Raw genomic sequence first — 21,081 nt, forward strand, 5'->3', positions numbered from 1 at the left:
AGAACGGAAGAAATCAAGATGTACAAAAAAGTTGTATCAACATCACTTGAGAAAAACTGTCAACTGCGTGAAAGAATCAGTATATTGTTATGAATAAGAATTCCATTTACAAATGATTTCGATTTATACACTAAATTCCACAGACATGTCCTGCTGTTGTTTTACTTTTACTCTCGAAATACAGAGAATCTCGGAACCTGCCAAGTTATAAAATTAAAAAGCCTTAATTATCCACTGGGTGTAATAAATTTATGCAATGGTAACAACACATAATGATGATAAATTCTGCTTCTCTTACTGACTCACTCTCTCCTACCTGTCCTTCTCCCCATCCAAGTTAAGTAATATTAGACAAACCTGATTATTGTTTCTTCACAGCAGTTAGTCCTTACTCAGATGATTAATTTCTGTGAATCTAGAACTGTTTTCAATACTTTGGGAAATACTATACACAAAAACAGGAATGGAGAAGGATAAGCCCATTAGAGAAACTGCTAGAGCAAATTTTTTTTTATAAATAAATGTTGCAGTATTATTGACAGTAACCAAGATACAGAAACAGCTTAAATATCCATCAACAGATAAATGGACAAAGGAACTGTGGTATATACATAAAATGGAATATTATTCAGCCTTAAGAAAGGAGATGTGCCGTTTTCCATAGCATGGATGATCCTTGATGACATTATGCTAGCAGTGTCATACATTTTAACAAGATATATGTGTACATATTTGCACAAATATAATCTTTTAATGTTTCCTTTAAAAACTCAGTTCCTCAAAATCAGCTCTTCTTTATTTGAAATGTAGCTGACAGTATGGATAGCACAATAAAGTATGAAAAGTAGATAGGCTCAAAAAATACTTGAAAATAGCTTAAACTTATTAGTGATGCCTGAAAGTAAATATTGCAGGCATAAAGAGCATATTTTCTTTTATGCTCAATAGCAAACTCTGTTGAATCACAATCTATTTTGTTGAATAGCAAAAATCTTTCTAGATTTAAAAAAAAGTCAAAATTGCCTCCGTGTACTCTAGGAAAAAATATGGTGTTTAATAATGCACAAAAACAGTGATTATAAGAAACAACAAAAATTGAGTTACTGTTGTAGACAGAACATTGTCATTGAATGTGACGTGACATAAAGTAGGGGGGACCTGGATTCCGGTATTTGGTTTGTCACTTCCTAGATATGTGTCTATGAGAAATGTATTTTATTTCCCTGGGCTTCAGACTCCTCATCTCACACTTTAAGGATTAGACTCTAAACTCCTTTCCGGATAAATTGTAGCAGGTGCTACTGGTGCTGTGTTCATATCCCCTTATATTATTTTACCTTTTTGTGTGTGGGTGTGTGCACATGTGCTCCAGGTGAATGCTCAGTCTAAGCAGCCAGCACCGGACTGTCTTTGTCAGTGAGCTGTCCTTAGCTTTAGGAAACTAAGGCCTGCATTGCCTGCAGACACTGAGAGCCTGAAAAACATGGGCATGCCCAGCTTTGCTGTCTTCACCAATGAGCTGGCCTGGACTGGGACAATTCTGAAATGAGATTTCCCTTTCTCCAGAGCTTTCCTGTGGGATGAAGCCAAAGCCACCCTCTGAGATCTTGAAGCAGTCCTTTGGATGTACTTCTGTTTTCCTGACTTCCTCACTCTTCTGCTGTTGGTTCTCCTCAGAGTACTTCCTAATAAATCACTTTCACAGGAATTCTCATCTCAGAGTCATCTGTTTCTGAGGATTCCAGGCAATAACATTTTGACTTATTTTGTTTTGGTTTAACATTGGTTTGTGTGAACTCTAATGTCTAGCATTAGATAAGGCACATAACTTCAGAAAAAATTGTAAAAAAACTACTATAATCTGTATGAGTAAAACAAGTCAATGTAAATATTTTAAATAAGACCTGTAAGAGACTATAGTAACGTTATACAGTAAAGTAACAATAATATCCTGATGGAGATTCTTGGCATCTGTGAACTACTAACATAGATTCAGGTAAATTAAATAATTTCCAAATAAAGTTAGGAAACTTACCAAAAATGTAATCTACTTTGAGAGTGAAACAGAAAAAGCAAATAATAAAAATATATAAATAATCAAACTAAAATAAAAAACCAAGTGAATTGGTCAGTCTTATGAATATATTTTAAAATGTAGAATTAATATAGTATACTAACAGTAAGGTTTATTCTAAATACAAAGGGATATTATGAAGTGGCTAATCAAATATATTTATAAAATGTCAATGTCAAGTAAACACAAAGATTAACTCACTTTTGTGTTTTCATTTACTTTTAAATTAAAACAATGTTTTAAAAATACTATTTTTATAGTACTGGTAATATATATTATATACGTATCTAATTTTTAAATTATTTACAAGGATTTAAAAATACTTGCCTGTGGAAGTACATATTATTTTACAATACAAGAAATTACTTTGATAAATATTGATTGTGGGTTTAATCAGATCAGCTGAATGATATAAATTTACTGTAAGACTGAAATATTTCTGAGGGTGAGGACTCCTTTGATATATGCCAATGTATCAAAATACTTTTTTCTTCTGGCAAGTGAAATAAGAAGAAAAATCAGCACAACCACTATATCTGGCATTTATTTTCTCTCTTTTACCAACTGGTTTCCTTGAATTCAACCTAAGAGTGAGGTTGTCATTTGTGTGAGAAAAGTGTAAAGTTAACAGTACATTCACTCCTATTTTGCAAGGTATTTTTCTTTTGCTGATCGATAATTTCAAGTATTGCTCTAAAGTTTTACTGTTTGACATATATCATTTTGACAGTTCCTTAAATAACTTAAATGCTACCTACAAATGTAATATCAATAAGATCTATACTGGAGAGTAGTCTACACTGCTAAACCAACTTCATTCTTGCTGTAGTGGCAAACTGAAAAAGAAAATTATCTTCCCCACCTTCTTCATTTTATTCCATGTAACTCATTTTATTAATGCGCATCATCCAGCAAAGTAAAATAAAAATTTGTTTTTTATCTTGTTAAACGTAGTGTTAGATTTTAAATACGTTTATCTAAAGTGTATTTCATTACTGGCTTCACAAAATCTGAAGATGAGAATTTCTACACATGGGTAGAGTTTCTTTGATAATTAAGAAAGGCTTATTTTTATACTTTTATATCTTTACTGGCAGTAGACCTTTAATTTTACATTTCTCATCTTGCTTTTATTTTCTAGCCTCTCTCCTTGCATTATTCCTTTTTTAAAACTTTGACTAGATTAGGATTATGTATACAAAGAATGTGTAAAGTCACATAAAGCCGTAAACCATCCAAAGAAGGATTTTGCTTATTTGCCTGCTTTTCAGAAATTAGCATTACTACTCCAGCTTTCCTTTGATTTATATTTATTAGGTATATATTGTCAATTATTTTATTTTCCATATTTCTGTGGAACATTATACATACAGCATATTATTGGATTTTGTTCTCATGTCTTCAATTTAGGATCTTTGTCTTGTATTTGATTAACTTAATCCATCTTCATTTATTTTAATTTCTAATTTTTTCCCATATCCTGGACTTTCTAATTCAATTCTAGAAAATTTTCTTGTGGTGTTTAACAGTTATATAGGCCAATTTTATTGTTGTTTTCTTAACTTAAAAAACACATATATAATCACTTCTACTATTTCTTAAATGCGTAAATGACTTTATCTTCCGTAATACGAAAGGAGCACATTAGTATACCACATTTATTTCGTCTTGTGTTCTCTTCACCTCCCATTGCATTACTAATGCCTGGAATATTACTTCTAGTACTATGAATTTTTCTTTTCTTTGTTTATTCGTTTATTGTAGTATATCACATTTATATAAAATGATTAGATTGCTGTATTAATACTGTGATTACAGAGGGCATTTATTTTGTTCAGTTAGTTGTATATCTTTTGGACTAAACTTCTGAGTACCACTATTCTCAGGCACCTACTTCGTTTGGCCTCTGAGCTCATATTATCTGTGCTATATTGGCTTTTTTGTGTTGGAGAAAGACCAAAGGCCAGACCATAGTCACTGTCAGTCTAGAGTAGTCCAAGGTGTATATATGTGGGAGTTAGGGCATAGGACATGGGCTTTCTAATAGAAAGTCCCACACACCACCAACCAGAGTTATCACTGGATTTTACAACAACCAAGCAAGAAACGACTCTACTCAGAATTTCACTCCTAAATCCTTTGGGAAGAGAATGTAAGAAAAGGACAGTTTTACAAAGCTGTTATCTGTAAAGCTTGGAAATTGGATTTCAGAAGTAAAGGACTGAATGTCTCTGGCATTGTCAGCCCCCACATACTTTCACCTCACCCAGAAAAACCCTTGCCCATATAAATATTCACAACTGTAGTTTCAGGAAAAGAAGATAGGCATTGATTGTCCAAAAACAAGGAGATAAGAGGGTAGGATGGCAAGAGGTAAAGCAGAATTTAAACTCTCCTTCCGATGCTGTCTCTGGCTTCTCTTTGCCCTAAGCTGTGGCCACCCATTCACTCTTCACACAGAAACATTTAAAATAGACTTCTTACTGTTCTTCTTCTTCTTGTTAGATCTTGGATTCTGTCTTTCTCTCCTTATTTTGTTCTCAGCATTATTTTTATAAATATTAACCAGCAACCCATGCAAGTTGGATATCTTGTTGAACACCTGAATTCTTGTGTGTGTGTGTGTGCGTGTGTGTGTGTGTGTGGTGAATTTGTATCTCTATTCAATGTGTTATTTATATAAATAATTTCTATTTAGTAGTCTATAATTTCTCATAAACTCATTTTCCCTTTTAAATTATTCACATATTTTCATTGTCTGTTATTTTATTGTTTTACATACACTGACTTTATAGCTATATAATATTGTTGTAGAGTTGAAAATCTATGTTTATCTCACAATGAAATTATCCATGTAAAATGAAAATAGATGTTCTGAAATAGGGCCTTATAAATATTTCTTTGAAAGGACACTTCATGAAGTGTGAAAATGCCAAGCATCGGCTAATAAATCTTTGTGACAATTTCTGTTTAAATGCAATTTTTAAATAATGCACCAATTTAAAATGTAGAATAAATAACATAGTGAGACAAGAAATCTTATCCAAAATTTTATTCTGTTATGAATACAATTGAATACTGCTAGGTATTACTTACTTTATAGCTTAAGAAATCTCCATGCATTATTTTAATGGCTCAAACCACCCTATCACATTTTTTTAAACTAAAACAATACACCAGTCAAAGGAAATAATTGATCTATGTTTGATACTATGCACATACTTACTTACATTAAAGCACCAACATGAGCGCATGGCCCTGTGTTGAAAATGCCGAGGCAACAAATACTGTAAGACAACTAATACTTGTTTAAATTTCAGTTCTTTTTATTGATTATTTTTACTCCCCAAAACACCGTATTTGTTCCGGGAAACATTGACTATATAGTCTATTAGCTCCATCTCCCCCTATCCTCTCTCTACTCTGCCTCCCCTTTTTTGTCTTCTTCTCAACTTGCTTCTCCTGTTCATTTTTGCCTTATTCTTTCACGATTTCTTTCCTCCTCCTTCCTCACATTTTCTCCTCTTTTCCCTTCTCTTCTTCCTCCATTATCAAGTAGTAATGGTGCCATTTCTGATACTTACAAGTGTCAATGATGGTTCTACTCATCATTCACCAGACACTTTCCATGTGCTGGACACTGTGCTTAGCCTTTTACTATATGAGTGATTACAGTTGGCAGTGCTCAGAGTTCAATGGGAACTTCAATTTAATTGGCATGTGGTTTGATTAAAATTATGCTCTGACAGTTTTAAAATTAGATTAAAATAAATAGACTAATTAATTTAGATTAATCAAGACAAATTTTAAAACTCTAAAATTGTGTGTATATACTTTTAATAAAATATATAGCTTCTTAATGTATACTTTGTCCCTAGGTTGATTTAAATATGGAGCAAAATATAATGCTTCAGGTGTAAATATTTAAGACAGTTCAAAATGAAATAACACTAAAATGAAATTAAATTTCTCATAAATTTATTATATAAGATTGTTATTCTTTAAAATATCCTGGCAGTATTCTTTCTTTTGCGCTAGGACACCAGCCAAAAGCCATATGGCACATAACATCAGTAGATGTTATCATATAACAATAATATTTAAGGGTGCCTGGAAATGGTCCTCTTGGAGAAAATTAGTTAATAATATAAGCAGATGCAAAATTGCCTCTAGGTAGGCATATATTTTTATCAGCAAAATATTTGATGCTTGGCTTCCAAGGATATATTCACTATAATGAACTTCTGTATTAAAATTGTTTACAAGAGATTGGTAACATTAGACAACTCAAACTGGGTTGTTCTCTGTAAGAATAAATGGAAGTCACAAGATTTGCCTTAAGTACCTCTTTCAAAAAGAATAAAAATACAGAAAACCATTTGTACTCTAACTGCAGGAATCAAACTAGTTTTACTTTATAGATTCACAATGAAGTAAAATGTATAAAATCATTTACATTTTAAATACCAAGGATCAAGATCCCTAGCCAAGTGAAGAAGGTAGGGTAAACATAGTTGAGGCTTTGGGTGAAGTATAATAAAAAATAAACATATGTTAGAGAGCTTATCAGAATCTTCGAACAGAAAGTTGTATATATTATATATATATTTCCCCCCTGGGGCTTATAGTGTCCTGGAGAGTGGTATATCATACAAATAGCCAGTGACCAGACCATGAAGAACCAAATGAATAATGCTAAAGTATTTCAAATGTATGTTGAATTTATAAGGGACCAATGAAACATGATCTGATTTTATTTTAGAAAGGTGAGTTTAGCTGCAGTATGGAGCATATATTAAGTGATACAAAACTGGAAGAGAGAACACTGTTAAATGGTTACTGCAATGATTCTGGAGGAAAAAATATGAAGGGCTATACTAAACACTGGTAGATAAAACAGAGAGGAAGGAACAGCTCTAAAAGTTATTTAGGAAAAAGAATTATTTGAACTTATAACCAGAAAAATGTGAGAAGCTAAGTATCCAGGATGACTCTTAGGGTCTATAACGGGAGATTCTTTGATAGCAAAGCCTTTTACTGGTACAAGGAATCTGCAGGAAAAAAAACATTAGAAGATGACGAAGTTTGTTTATACTATGCTGACATTATGACATATCTAAGTGGATATGCCTAGTACGCAAACTGACATATGGGATAGGCATTGTTAAAAATAAGTTGTATAGATTTTAGTAATAAAATGAGTGTAAGGAGAGAGGTGATCTTTCATAATTTTGGTTCACCAAGTTTCAGCTTTCTATTATTATTCATAATTTTAATTCAAGTAAATTATTCTTAAGTGACTGGCATTACAAATATTTTGGTAATATTCTGAAAATAATTATTTAAAATTAATGGTTGTGAACGGAAATTGGTATAATAGACAAATCAGATAAGATAAAGTTAGTGTACATACAGCTGGTAATATTCATTTTCCCTTGTTAGTAAGCCAATATGAACCTGAAATAACATAGTGTGTTTACTAATCTAGCCAATATTTTTAAATATAAATCCAATACTGGGAGCACTGGTGAAAAACTGGTACACACATTTTATTTCTAGTGACATTTTTGCTTGTTAACAATATTTTGGGACACAATTTAACAAATATTTAGAATGAGCCATGAAGATATTCTTAAAATACTATTTGATTAATTCTATTCTTACAGTTTAATTTAAGGAATAATTGAAAGTAAAAATAGAGATATGCAAAAAATGTTTAATGTGGTTCAAAAATTAGTCTAAATATCCTCAAGATTTATCAAATAACATAACAACAGCAAAATGCAATGGTACATAGCCATTACAGATTCACATGTAAAGAAAGGAGAGTGAAATTAAAAGAATTTCTATGAGACATTGAATCTTAGAAATTTTTGTTCTCTGAAAATTGTATTTCAATTGAATTTTGTTTTATTTTGGGGAACCAATTACACTATTTTTTTTACTCTAAATAATATATACATATAAAATCATAACATTTTTATTTATTATAGATTCTTGGGTTCTTTTACAGGTTTGTTACATGGGTATATTGTGTAATGCTAGTGTTTGGGTTTCAAGGGAACCCATCACCCAAATAGTGAAGAGAGTATCCAATAGGTGGTTTATCAACCCTCAACTCCCTCTCATAACCTCCCCTCTTTTGAAGTCTCCAATGTCTATTATTTCCATCTTTATATCCATGTGTACCCCTTATTTAATTCCCACTTATAAGTGAGAATATATGGTGTTTGATTTTCTGTTTCTGAGTTATTTCACTTAGGATAATGGCCTCTAGCTCTATCCATGTTGCTGTGAAGAACATAATTTCATTCTTTTGTATGGCTCTGTAGAATTCCATGGTTTATAGATACCACATTTTCTTATCCAATTCATGTTTGATAAACACTAAGGTTTGATAAACACTAAAGTAAATGACTTTACTATTGTGAATAGTGCTGCAGTAAACTATGAGTGCAAGTGTCTTTTTGATAAAAAGATCTTTCTTTGGGTAAATACCAGGTAGTGGGGTTGAAAGGTAGTTCTATTTTTAGTTCTTTGAGAAATCTTCTACCATTTTCCATAGGGGTTGAACTAATTTACATTGTCCATGAACAGTATATAAGTATTCCCTTTTCTCCATATGTATACCAATATTTGTTATTTTTCAACTTTTTAATAAAAGCCATTCTGACTGGTTTGAGATGGTATCTCATTTGCATTTCTCTGATGATTAATGATGTTGAAGGTTTTTTCATGTTTGTTGGTGACTTGTATATTTTCTTCAGAGAAGTGTCTGATGACCTTTGCCCACTTTTTGATGGAGTTATTTATTTTTTCTTGTTGATTGTTTAAGGTCCTTATAAATTTTGGATATTAGTCCTTTATCAGAATCATAGTATGCAAATATTTTCTCCCATTCTGTCGGATGTGTGTACTCTGTTTATAGTTTCTTTTGCTATGCATAGCTCTTTAGTTTAAGTAAGTCCCATTTGTCTACTTTTCTTTTTGTTCCATGTGCGTTTGAGGTCTTTATCATAAATTATTTACTTAGGTGAATACTCAGAAGAGTTTTCCCTAGATTTTCTTCTAGGATTCTTATAGTTTGAGGCCTTACTTTTAAATCTTTAATCCATCTTTTTTTTTTTTTTTGAGACAGAGTCTTGCTCTTGTCGCCCAGGCTGGAGTGTAATAGCACGATCTCAGCTCACTGTGAACTCCAAGTTTCCAAGCAACTTTCCTGCCTCAGCCTCCTGAGTAGCTGGGATTACAGGTGCCTGACACCATGCCTGGCTATTTTTTTTTTTTTTGTATTTTTAATAGAGACGGGGTTTCACTATGTTGGCCAGGCTGGTCTCAAACTCCTGACCTCAGGTGATTCCCCCGCCTTGGCCTCCCAAAGTGGTGGAATTACAGGTGTGAGCCACCATCCTCAGCCTTAAATCTTTAATCTGTCTTGAGTTAATTTTTGTAGTATGTTGAGAGGTAAGGGTCCAGTTTAATTCTTCTGTATATAGCTAGTTAGTTCTCTCAGCACCATTTATTGAATAAGGAGTACTTTCCCCATTGTTTATTTTTGTTGGCTTGTTTGAAGATTAATTCATTTTAGATGTGTGGCTTTTTTCTGGGTTCTCTATTCTGTTCCACTGATCTATGTGTCTATTTATGTACTGGTACCATACTGTCTTGGTTATTAGAGCCTTTTGTATAGTTTGAAGTTGGATAACGTACTGTCTCTGGCTTTGTTCTTAATGCTTATGATTGCTTTGGATATTTACGCATTTTTTGGTTCCATGTTATTTTTAGCATTGATTTTTCTAATTCTGTATAAAATGACATTGGTCATTTGATAGGAATTTATTTCAATCTGTAGATTTTTTTGGGATGTGTAGTCATGTTAACAACATTGGTTTGTTCTATCTATGAGCATATCATGTTTTTCTATTTGTTTGTGTCATTGATGATTTCTTTCACCAGTGTATTATAGTTCTTGTTGTAGAGATACTTCACCTTCTTGGTTAAATGAAACATATTTTTAGGTATTTTATTTTATTTTTTGTGGCAATTGTGAATGGGAGTTAATTCTTTATTTGGTTGTCAGCTTGAATATTGTTGATGTATAGAAATACAATTGATTTTGGGTACATTAATTTATGTCCTGCAACTTTATTTAATTCATTGATCAGGTCTAGGCATTTTTTGGAGGAATCTTTAGGGCTTTCTACGTATAAAATCATGTAATCAGAAAAGAGAGATAGTTTGACTTCTTCTCTTTTATTTACATGCCTTTTCTTTGTTTTGCTTGCCTGATTGCTCTGGCAAGGACTTCCAGTATTATGCTGTGTAAGAGTGGTGAGAGTGGATATTCTTGTCTTGTTCTAGGTCTTAGGAAGAATGCTTTCAACTTTTGCCCATTCAGTATGATGTTGGTTGTGGGTTTGTGATATATGGATCTTATTATTTTGAGATACGTTTATTTGATGCCTAGATTGTTGAGGGTTTTTATCATGAAAGGATGTTGGATTTTATGTAAAACTTTTTCTGCCTCTACTGAGATAATGATAGGTTTTTTTTATTTTGTTTATGTGATAAATCACAATGATTGATTTGCATATGTTGAACCATTGTTTCATCCTAGTAACAAAATTCACTTGATTGTGATGGATTATCTTTTGATGTGCTGTTTGATTTGGTTTGCTAACATTGTACTGAGGATTTTTGCATCTGTGTTCATCAGGGATGTTGACTTATAGTTTTCTTTTTCTGTTGTGTCCTTGCCAGGTTTTCGTATCAAGATGATACTCATTTCCTAGAATGAATTAGGAAGCATTCCCCCCCCCTTGTTTGTTTTTAATAATTTCAGTAAGATTGGTACCAGATCTTCTTTGCAGATCTTCTTTGCCTATCTGGTAGAATTCTGCTGTGAAACCCTCTGGTTCCAGAGGGTTTTTTTTGTTTTTTTGTTTTTTTTTTTTTTTGTAGATACTTTTATTACTGATTCAATTTTGGAACTCATTATTGGTAGGCTCAGAATTTCAGTTTCTTCCTGGTTCAATTTTTAGAGGTGGTGCAGTTCCAGGAATTTATCCATTACCTTTGGGTTTTCTAGATCGTCTGCATAGAGATGTTCATAGCAGTCTCTGAGAACGTATTGTATTTCTGTGGTATCAGTTGTAATGTCACTTTTGTAATTTCTGATTATGCTTACTGAAATCTATTTTTCTTGGTTAATGTAGCTAGTGGTCTATCAATTTTGTTTATCCTTTTAAAGAATCAACATTTTATTTCATTTGATACTTTGTTTTTTTTGTTATCTGTCTCATTTAATTCTTCTCTAATCTTGGTTATTTCTACTTCTTTTCTTCTTCTAGCTTTGGGTTTGGTTTGTTCCCATTTCTCTGTTTACTTTATGTCTGACATTAGGTTATTAATTTGACCTATTTCTATTTTTTTGGTGTAGACATTTAGTAATATAAACTTTCCTCTTAAAAATACTGCTTTTTCTGTGTCACAGAAGTTTTCATATGTTGTGTCTCTATTTTCATTTGTTTCAACTTTTTAAATTTCTGCTTTAGTTATTTGCGCAAAAGTCATTCAGGAGCAAGTTGGGTTTTTTTTTGTTTGTTTTTTGCTTTTTTCATTTTCTTGTGTAGTTCTGGTATTGATTTCTAATTTTATTGCACTGTGGTCTGAGAAGTTGCTTGATATGACTTTGATTTCTTTGAATGTGTTGAGAATCTCTTTATGGTCAAGAATGTGGTCAATTTTAGAGAACGTTCCATGAGCAAATAAGAAAAATGTATATTCTGCAGTTGTTGGGTGGAGTGTTCTGTAGATTTTTTTAGGTCATTTGGTCAAGTCTAATTTAAGTTCAGAGTTTCTTTGTTAGTTTTCTGCTTTGATTATTGGTTTAGTGCTGTTAGTGGGGTGTTGCAGTTCCCCACTACTATTGGATGACTGTCTATCTCTTGGTCTAGTAGTATTTGTTCTATAAATCTGTGTGCTTTGATGTTATATGTGTGTATATTTAGGATAGTTAAATCTTCTTAAATTGAATCCTTTAGCATCACATAATGCTCTAATTTGACTTTTTAAAAAAACTGTTCTTTCTTTAAAGCCTGTTTTATCTGATACTAAAATAGCAACCCCTGCTCTTTCTTGTTTTTCATTTGCATGATACATCTTTCTTTTTCTTTTTACTTTGAGCCTAGGGCTGTCATTTTGCATGAGATACTTCTCTTGAACTCAGTATATGGTTGGGTCTCTTTTTCTTTTTAATCCGATTTTCCATTTTTGTCTTTTAAGTGGAGTATTTAGGCTGTTTACCTTCAAGGTTAATATTGATATGTGAGGTTTTGTTCCCATCATAGTATTGTTAGCTAGTTGCTTTGTAGTCTCAATTGTATAATTGCTTTACAGGATCTGTGAATTTCGTACTTACAGGCGCTTTTAGGTAGCAAGTATTGTCCTTTCATTTCCATGTTTAGAATTCCTTTGAACATTTATTATAGGGCCATTCTAGAAATCTCTTTGCATTTGCTTGTCTACGAAAGACTTCGTTATTCATTTGATTATGAAGCTTCATTTTGAAGGATATAAATTCTTGGCTGGCATTTTGTTTTCTTTAAGAGGGTAAAAATAGGCCCCCAATCTCTTCTAGCTGATAAGGTTTTTGCTGAGAAGTCGGAGGTTAGTCTAATGGGATTTTCTTTATGGGTAACTTGTCCCTTTTCTCAAGCTGCCCTTAAGATTTTTTTCTCCCCCTTCATGTTGATCTTGGGTAGTCTCATGACTATATGCTTTGGTGATGGTCATCTTGTGTAGTATCTTACAGGTGGTCTCTGATTTTCTTTCTTGTATTTGGATGTCAACCTCTCTAGAAAGATTAGGGAAATTTTCCTAAATTATTTCTTCCAGTATTTTCCAGGTTGTCTTTTTCTTCTTCCTCATGAATGCCCATATGTCATAGGTTTGGTTGTTTTTCATAATCCTATATTTCTTAAAGACTTTCTTCATTTTTTGAAGTTCTTTTTGCTTTGTTTTCGTCTGACTTAATACAAAAACTGGCTTCCAATATCTAAAATTCTTTCTTCTGCTTGATCTAGGCTATTGTTAAAGCTTTCAACTGTATTTTGAAATTCCTTTCATGAATTTTTCAATACTATAAGTTCTATTTTTTTAATTTTGTTTTGTTTTGTTTTAGTATAGTTATCTCATGTTTTGTATCTTGCATTTTTTTTCTGGTTTCTTTGTGCTGAATTTTAATTTTCTCTTGGATCACATTGAATTTCCTTGAAATACATATTTTGAATTGTTCATATGTCATTTTAGATTTTTAATTTTGGTTAGGATCCATTGCTAGATAGCTAGTGTGATCCTTTGGAAGATATCAAGATACTCTGGCTTTTTGTACTGCTCAAGTTGTGCTGATTCCTTCTCATCTAAGGGAGTTGTGACTTTTTATTTTTGTATTTGCTATCATTTGGATGGAAGATTTTTTTTGTGTTCCTTTCTCCCTTGAATGTTTGAATATGTGATTGTGTTGTATATTTTCTATGATATTTTGGCTTTATTTCTGGGTGCTTTGAGGGGCCCAGTGCTCTGTTTGGGTTCCTTGGTTGGGGCTAGCTTCTGGCTTTTTCAGATGCTGCTTGTTGTAGTGATGTATTAGCCATATGAGCTGACGCACTGCCTCCTGCAAGGCTGAGGGTGAGGAGGAAGGACTCGGGAAGCTTATTTTATGGACTAGAAGTGAGCTCTTCTGGCAGCAGGTTTTTAATTTGGTTGTGCAGTTCAGGATCCAGTCCAGTAGATGGTGATTAAGAGTAACAGCTGTCTTGCCCTCAAGTAGGTTGATGATGAGTGGAAGCACCTGCCCTGACCAAGTGGGATATGGCAGGCAGAGATCCTGTTGGGTGTATTGAGATCTCAGGGGAGGGGACAAGGGGGTGGTGCACTAGCTGCTTGTCCTGAGCAGGCAGGGACATGATCCACTTCCCTATCATGCCCCTCTCACAGGACACATGTTCATTTCATATAGACTTTGACCTTTTGTTCCTGGATGCAGCACAGCTGCAGCTGGCAGGTACACCCTTTGGCAGCTACCACCGCACATTGACCATTCTCTAAAATTGGCTGCCTTCTTGATCATAAACAGTGTCTCAATAAATTCAAAGAAATCAAAATCATATTGATATGGTTTGGCTGTGTCCCCATCCAAATCTCAACTTGAATTGTCTCCCAGAATTCCCACGTGTTGTTGGAGGGACCCAGGAGGAGGTCATCAAAACATGGTGACCAGCCTTTCCCATGCTATTCTCGTGGTAGTGAATAAGTTTCACAAGATCTGATGGGTTTATCAGGGATTTCCACTTTTGCATCTTCTTCATTTTCTCTTGCCACCACCGTGTAAGGAGTGCCTTTCACCTCCTGCCATGATTCTGAGGCCTCCCCAGCCATCTGGAACTGCAAGTCCAATTGAACCTCTTTTTCTTCCCAGTCTCCGGTATGTCTTTATCAGCAGCATGAAAACAGACTAATATACATATCAAGCAACTTCTCAGACCACAGTGCAATAAAATTAGAAATCAATACCAAAACCACTAAGTAAATGGAAAGTAAACACCTTCCTCCACTCAAGGCACATGGCTACTGCCAGTGCTTTCAGGCACCACAGTATGATTAGACTGTCATGGTTCATTGATTTTCAGGGAACAGATCTACTTCAATACAAAAATTAGCCAGATGCATTGGCAGGTGCCTGTAATCCCAGCTACTCAGGAGACTGAGGCAGGATAATCACTTGAACCCAGGAGTGGAGGTTTCAGTGAGCTAAGATCACAACACTGCACTCCAGCCTGGGTGACAGAGTGATACTCTGTCTCAAAAAAAAAAAATAGGTAAGACAGGTAAACATAGTAACCAACCTGAAAGTAATAAACATAGACATACATGAATTTTTACCTTTTATATTTAAAATTTTACTATTGATTTTTAAATTCCTAATAATTTATTTAAATGAAAAATTAATAATTTTTTTTGACAGGAAACAAAACTGTACGTGAAGATGGCAACTTATGATTCTAACACCATTTACTGAGACCTTTTTATATGTTTATTTCTTTCGAGTTGGTTTTGTTTCTTTGACTCTTGGTCTTGGTTTTATCTTTTCCTTGACTGGTTCTCTTTTGATTGTAATTGTCAGAAGGACAATTTGATTTATCGTAAACTAAACGGAAATTTATCAAAAGACCATGGGGGTGACTCATCAAACAGGACTGAGAGCCAGTGCCAATACCAACTGTAATTAACAACACAATTGACACTTTCACTCTCTGCGCTCATTTGTGCTGTTCGTTAATTTTGTCTTCTTTTGCTTCCTTTTTTCTTTCTTTTTCTTTGTAGAAGCAAACCTCTGCTATTTCTCTGGTCTACTTGAGCATAAACTTAACCATTGTTTGCTCTCAAGCTTTTTTACTTTTGACTTAGGTACCACAAAAATATTAACTTATTTTCTTTTTATTCTTTATACGATAATTGCCAGAAAAGTTTCCTATTCTAGCTTGGAAAGAGGATCTGTTCCCTGAAAATCAATGAACCATGACAGTGTGATCATATTATAATGCCTGAAAGCTCTGGCATTAGCCATGTGTCGTGAGTGGAGGAAGGTAAAGTTCCCGGGAAAGTATGTATGTGTGACGGGAGCAATAAGCGGGGGCCTGGTCAGAAAAGTAGCATGTTTGCAACCATCTGAAATAACGAATGCATTCATGTAAAGATTCCTGTGTTCTTAGCCCAGATACTAGCAGTATTTATAGCTTTCATCAGCTAAACCCTCTTATATGATTTCTATCACTACATACCTGCTTGGATGTTTCACAGTTATCTCACTTTTCATTATGCTCGGTATCTCCCATTCACCCTTATTTTCAGTTCATCCTGCTTCTTCTTCACCCATTCATCCCATCTCCAATTGAACCTGCCTCTCCTGAAGTGTTTCTCATATCAGGAATATCACCATCAACCAGCCTCTCATTTACTGAGAACATAAACTTGGGAGTTGTTCTTGACTGTTCCCTTTTGCTAAACCTACCAATTACAATTAATTATGCACTTTTAAATCTAACTCTTATTTTGAGTCTGGGAAATAGATAGGACTCTATGCCTTTTGCAAAAAGCATTTCCTCTAGACAATTGCATTATCCTCTAAATTTCCTTTCTCCTATATGATCCCTACCTCTAATTTCTTCTGCATACAACAGACAGAATGATGTTGGTCAAATACAATTGAACTGTGCTAGAAACACTTCTATGATTTCCCACTGATCTAAACATAAAATTGAGCATTTTGTAGAGCCTACAATTGTGCCAATATTCTGCTTGCTCACTATGTTCTAGTCACACTACACACACACACACACAAACATATATATTAGTTTCTTAAGAAAAAATGCATATACTCCTCCCCAACTCCTCTGAACTTTATTCAATTTTTCTCTCTGAAACACTCCATTGCTTACTGCCTGGCTGTGTCCTTGTCCTATAACCTTAAATGTCATTTCTTCACTAAGGCCCACCATGAGTGTCAAATGGAAATGGCATCTTTATGTTATTCTCTCTCCTAACTTCCCTTTATATCACTTACCAAAATTTATCATTTTTTACCTGGTAAAACATTTGCTTATTGGAAGTCTGTCTCTCCTATGAAGTAGAAACAGCAAAACAGCGAGTACAATGACCCTTTGCTTACCACTCTCTATGTCATGAGAGCATTGTGTGCTGCTCTCTATACATCCCACTCCTTTTGCTCGGAGCCTGCGCCTCTTCTGCTAGCTGCATAGTGGAGTTGTGTCCTACTCAGGAGATGGACTCTAAAAGGGCCCACTGTGAACAATTAGCCAACATATTGCATAACTAGTTTTGTTTATAAATATAAATATGCAAAATAATACAATGTATATTTAAATATACAATTTTATTTTAGTTCTAATTACACAGAGAGAAAAAGTGAGCACAGTTTAATTTGCATAATTAAATATGCTATTACTGATGGATGAATTAATAAATTACAGATACTCATTAAATATTTGTTGGAATCAATTAAGTCCAGCTTTAAATGGCTTTGCTACCATTTCTATTTGAAAGATGAATAAACAGACATCTAAAGCAACTGAGTAATTCCTCTAGTCACATATAATCTCTTTAGGTTTTCTGTCTTATTATATTTTGCTATTCAGATAATACATATATGGATTTGACTTTATTTTTAATTTTTGCTCATGACTATGCTGAAGGAAACTTGAAGGATAATGAATTTCATGGCACTCAGAATTTCTTGAGTTTGTCAGTGAAGTTTGATCCGTGCATACAGTTTTGAAGTTTGATTTATGACATCAATTGTTTTCTAGCTGATCGTCAACCTGTAATGCCATGCTGACTCTGCAAGTGTCTAGTGATCTTATTCTTGTCTCCCTTATGCTTGTGTTTCTGGAATGCTGTCATCAGCATATTACTGTTAATGAATGACTGTCTTGGAGACTTTTGTGTCACTTCACGGTTTACTATAAGAATTTTTATACACATTGAAATTAAATCAATACCATAAAATAAAATGCTCACAATCTCCTAAAAAAACGAATATTTTCTTTAAAATAGGAATCTTATTTTTAAACCATAGTGATTTAAGTGGGCAGGGTATTATATGCTGATCTTCCTCAATAAAAATACCAAGCAAGTTAAAGCTGGAGAAATATTTGTCATATATTCAAGATCTCAGTCTCAATATTGTTGGCAGGTTTCTGTTTTCAGTGATGCAAGGGTTTTGGTTTTTTTTAATGAGAATAGTTTTCAAGGTTGAATTAAGGACTTATGGTTGTTGTATTAGTCAATGCCATTTTAACTCTCCTAAATCTTCACAATGCCTATATTCAAACCCTATTACTCCAAATTCATTGTGTGTGTGAATGTATTTGTAAGTGTGCATGTGCACATCTTGAGGCTTAAATGGGGGCAATAAATTGCAAAATAGAAAATTCAGAGAAATTGAACTATAATGCAATGCTATCCTAACTTGTATTGGAATGCAGCCGTATAAGCTTGTAGTACATTCTTCACTGAACTGAAGTGACCTACTGGAGTTGCTGACATAAAGGGAAAATTGCAGACCTTTACCACAGGGCAAGAGCCTATAAACTTATGCCTAGACAAGTTGAAATTTCATCCTGTAGACAGATCATGTCAATAAGAAGCAGAGTATGTTTCTTTATCCCAAGGTCACCTACCAGTTTATAGATGAATAAAAGTGAGAGAGATGTAGAGCAGAAATTCCCTAATGCAAATATGGGCCAAGGGAATGGAGAGCCCCTGACAAATAGAATGTATCTGTTTAGACCAGGATGCTGCTAGTGAGGGAATGTTTGGGACTTGATGTGTCAAAAATTCTTCTGGACCTATTTCCTGTAGAAGATATGTCTGTATTCATCATTTTTTGGATGATGATTCAAAAAATCATCATTCATTGGATGAATCACCTCATTAATTTTCATCATTAATTGGATGAATCTTCTCATTAATCTTTCACTCACAATGTAAAATTCAGGTAAGAGTGAAAATGGAGTATATAAGATTCTCTTTTAATAAAAGAAATTCTAATCTGTGTATGAAAGGAAACGTTTGTCATGTGATGTTACAGTATCAATTTCTCAGACATATATTTGATTTTTACCCATTGTTTAATATCCTAACTTTTCTCTTTGTACTGTTTTTTTTTCTTACTTTCTTTTGTCTTATCATAAAGTATCTTTGCAGACCAGAATTACTGGAACAAACCCTTAGTTCAGATTTCATTTCCAATCTTTCTCTACTTAAATTTATATATGATACAAATGCCAGAAATTTTGCTGGACTTGTCATGTCATCAATATTAACTTCCAATAGCAAATGCGTCTGCAAATGTCAAGTTCAAAAGCTGATCTCTGATGCCACTCCAGCCTTATGCATATTCTCTCATCCACCCAACTCTTCATTTATTAAAAACAGTAGAGTATCTAGAGTGTGCCTAAAAGTATATAAGGAAGTGTGGAGTCAGTATGGTACTAAATAAACATGGTTCCTGCTCTAAGGAACTTAAATACTAGTGCAGAAGGCAGACCAAACATAGGCAAACCACAAATAAAAGAAATAATTGTCAGTCAAAATGACATTTAGCAAAAAAGATGTTAAGACAGAGAATCACTTGGAGATAAGAATCTACTTTAAAAAGAATATCTGTAAGGCAGTGGCACCTAATATGCAGAAGATTCCAGATGAAGGAATAGTAGGTTAAAACTTCCTCAAGTGGTAAAGATCTTGATCCATTCAAGAAAGTGAAAGAAAATGAGTGTGAGGAGAGTCATGTTTGCAAGTGACAGAGTTGTGTTAATATGAGATGAAGGTAGTATAATAGATAAGGCGATGTAAGGCAGGGGCTGGCTGTACATCATGGTAAAAAGTTTAATTTTTATTATATAAACCAGAATGCTGCAATAACAGTATAAAACAAGAAGCAAATGGTAGTCATGTATGTAATTTAGTATGCTAAATATGTTATACTTAAATTAATATATCCAAAAGCATCTGATTTTAAGATGCAATAAATATATAGTTATTCATGAAATATTTTGTGAGTGAAATTTTTTTGTACTGATTCTTTTAAAATCCAGTGTGTATTTGACACAAACATCTCAGTTTACAGCAGCTGCATTTCAGGTGTTCATTTGTCACCTGTGCCTCATGACTACTCTATTGGAATGGAAGACTATTAATGTGTTCAAGCAGGAGACTGATGTGATCCAAATTACATTTTCATGTTACTCTGCTATTATTTACAGAAACTATGGAGTGGAGAAGGTCTGGATGAAGACAGGAAAATGAGTTAGGAGGCTGTATTAGTTTCCTATGGCTTGGGTAACAAAGTACCACAAACTGGCTGACTTAAAACAATTGAAATTTATTTTCTCACAAGTCTTTTTTGAGACCATAAATCTGAAATCAAGATGTGGGCAGAGCCATATTTCCTCTGAGGGCTCTAGAAAAGGAGTCTTCTTGACCTCTTTTAGCTTCAAATGGTTGCTGGCAATTTTTGAAGTGGCTTGGCTTGTAGATGGATCTATACTTTGTAATTTCTATCTCTGTCTTCACATGACCCTCTCTTCTGTGTGTCTGTGTAGCTGTGTCCAAATGTCCCTCTTCTTATAAAGAACACTTGTCATATTTGATTTGTAGCCAATCCTTATCAAGTATAATCTCTTTTTAACGTGATTATATCTGCAAAGGCCCTATTTCCAAGTAAAGTCACATTCACAGGCTCCAAGTAGACATGAATTTTAGAGGTACACAGTTCCAGACAGTGCAGAGGGCCATTGGAATAAAAGGTGGTGGTGGCTTGTACACACCCAGCACACATCTATACTTCACTCCCCTCTGCACCCTAGGTAGTAGGCTGGGGTGGAGGCAGTAGATATAAAAGAAGTGATTGTGAAATACATTTTAGAGATGCAATTAACTGATGTCTTGAATGCGGAGGGGCAGAGCCAAAACAATTTGGGTGATATTTCCAATCAGAGTTTCTATCATGCCTTTCCTGATCAGTTACTAAATGCCCACTGTTTTTATCCTCGAAATTTGTGTTTCTAGCTTCTAAAGGATCTAACTCAGAGCCATCTCTTTTATGTCCCTCTTTATGAAGCCTTTCTTAATTAGCTTTACCTTATTGGTAAGAGTATTAAACTAGAAGAAATGGATTAGCCTGTCTTAAGTACTAAAGAAATCAAGTATATTTGTATAATCCATTATTAGTGAAACTTTGCCAGTGTTTAAATATACTGCAATGTACTCTTTGAAAAAATCTAGAAACTGGAAATTTTAGAATTGAAATAGAAATCATAATTCAACTCGCATTGTATTAGGTCATTTTCACACTGCTATAAAGAACTACCCAAGACTGGGTAATTTGCAAAGAAAAGAGGTTTAATTGACTCATAGTACCACAG

The 21,081-nt window shown here is 33.8% G+C and overlaps 1 protein-coding gene across 9 annotated transcripts in view; it reads left to right on the top strand.

Moving 5' to 3' along the window:
• The window catches only part of CCSER1 (coiled-coil serine rich protein 1), a 1,459,661-nt gene that overhangs the window by 746,569 nt on the left and 692,011 nt on the right, over positions 1 to 21,081 (top strand). The window contains exon 10 of one of the 9 annotated variants that reach the window (XM_054484479.1): positions 1,567 to 1,706. The exons of the other annotated variants lie outside the window; for them this stretch is intronic. Within the exon in view, the coding sequence (XP_054340454.1) occupies positions 1,567 to 1,584 (18 nt within the window). The 3' untranslated portion in view covers positions 1,585 to 1,706. Of the gene's footprint in view, positions 1 to 1,566; positions 1,707 to 21,081 lie in introns of those variants that run through there. 9 annotated transcript variants of the gene reach the window in all.

Source organism: Pongo pygmaeus, chromosome 3 (genome assembly GCF_028885625.2).
Source record: "Pongo pygmaeus isolate AG05252 chromosome 3, NHGRI_mPonPyg2-v2.0_pri, whole genome shotgun sequence".
NCBI lineage: Eukaryota > Metazoa > Chordata > Mammalia > Primates > Hominidae > Pongo > Pongo pygmaeus.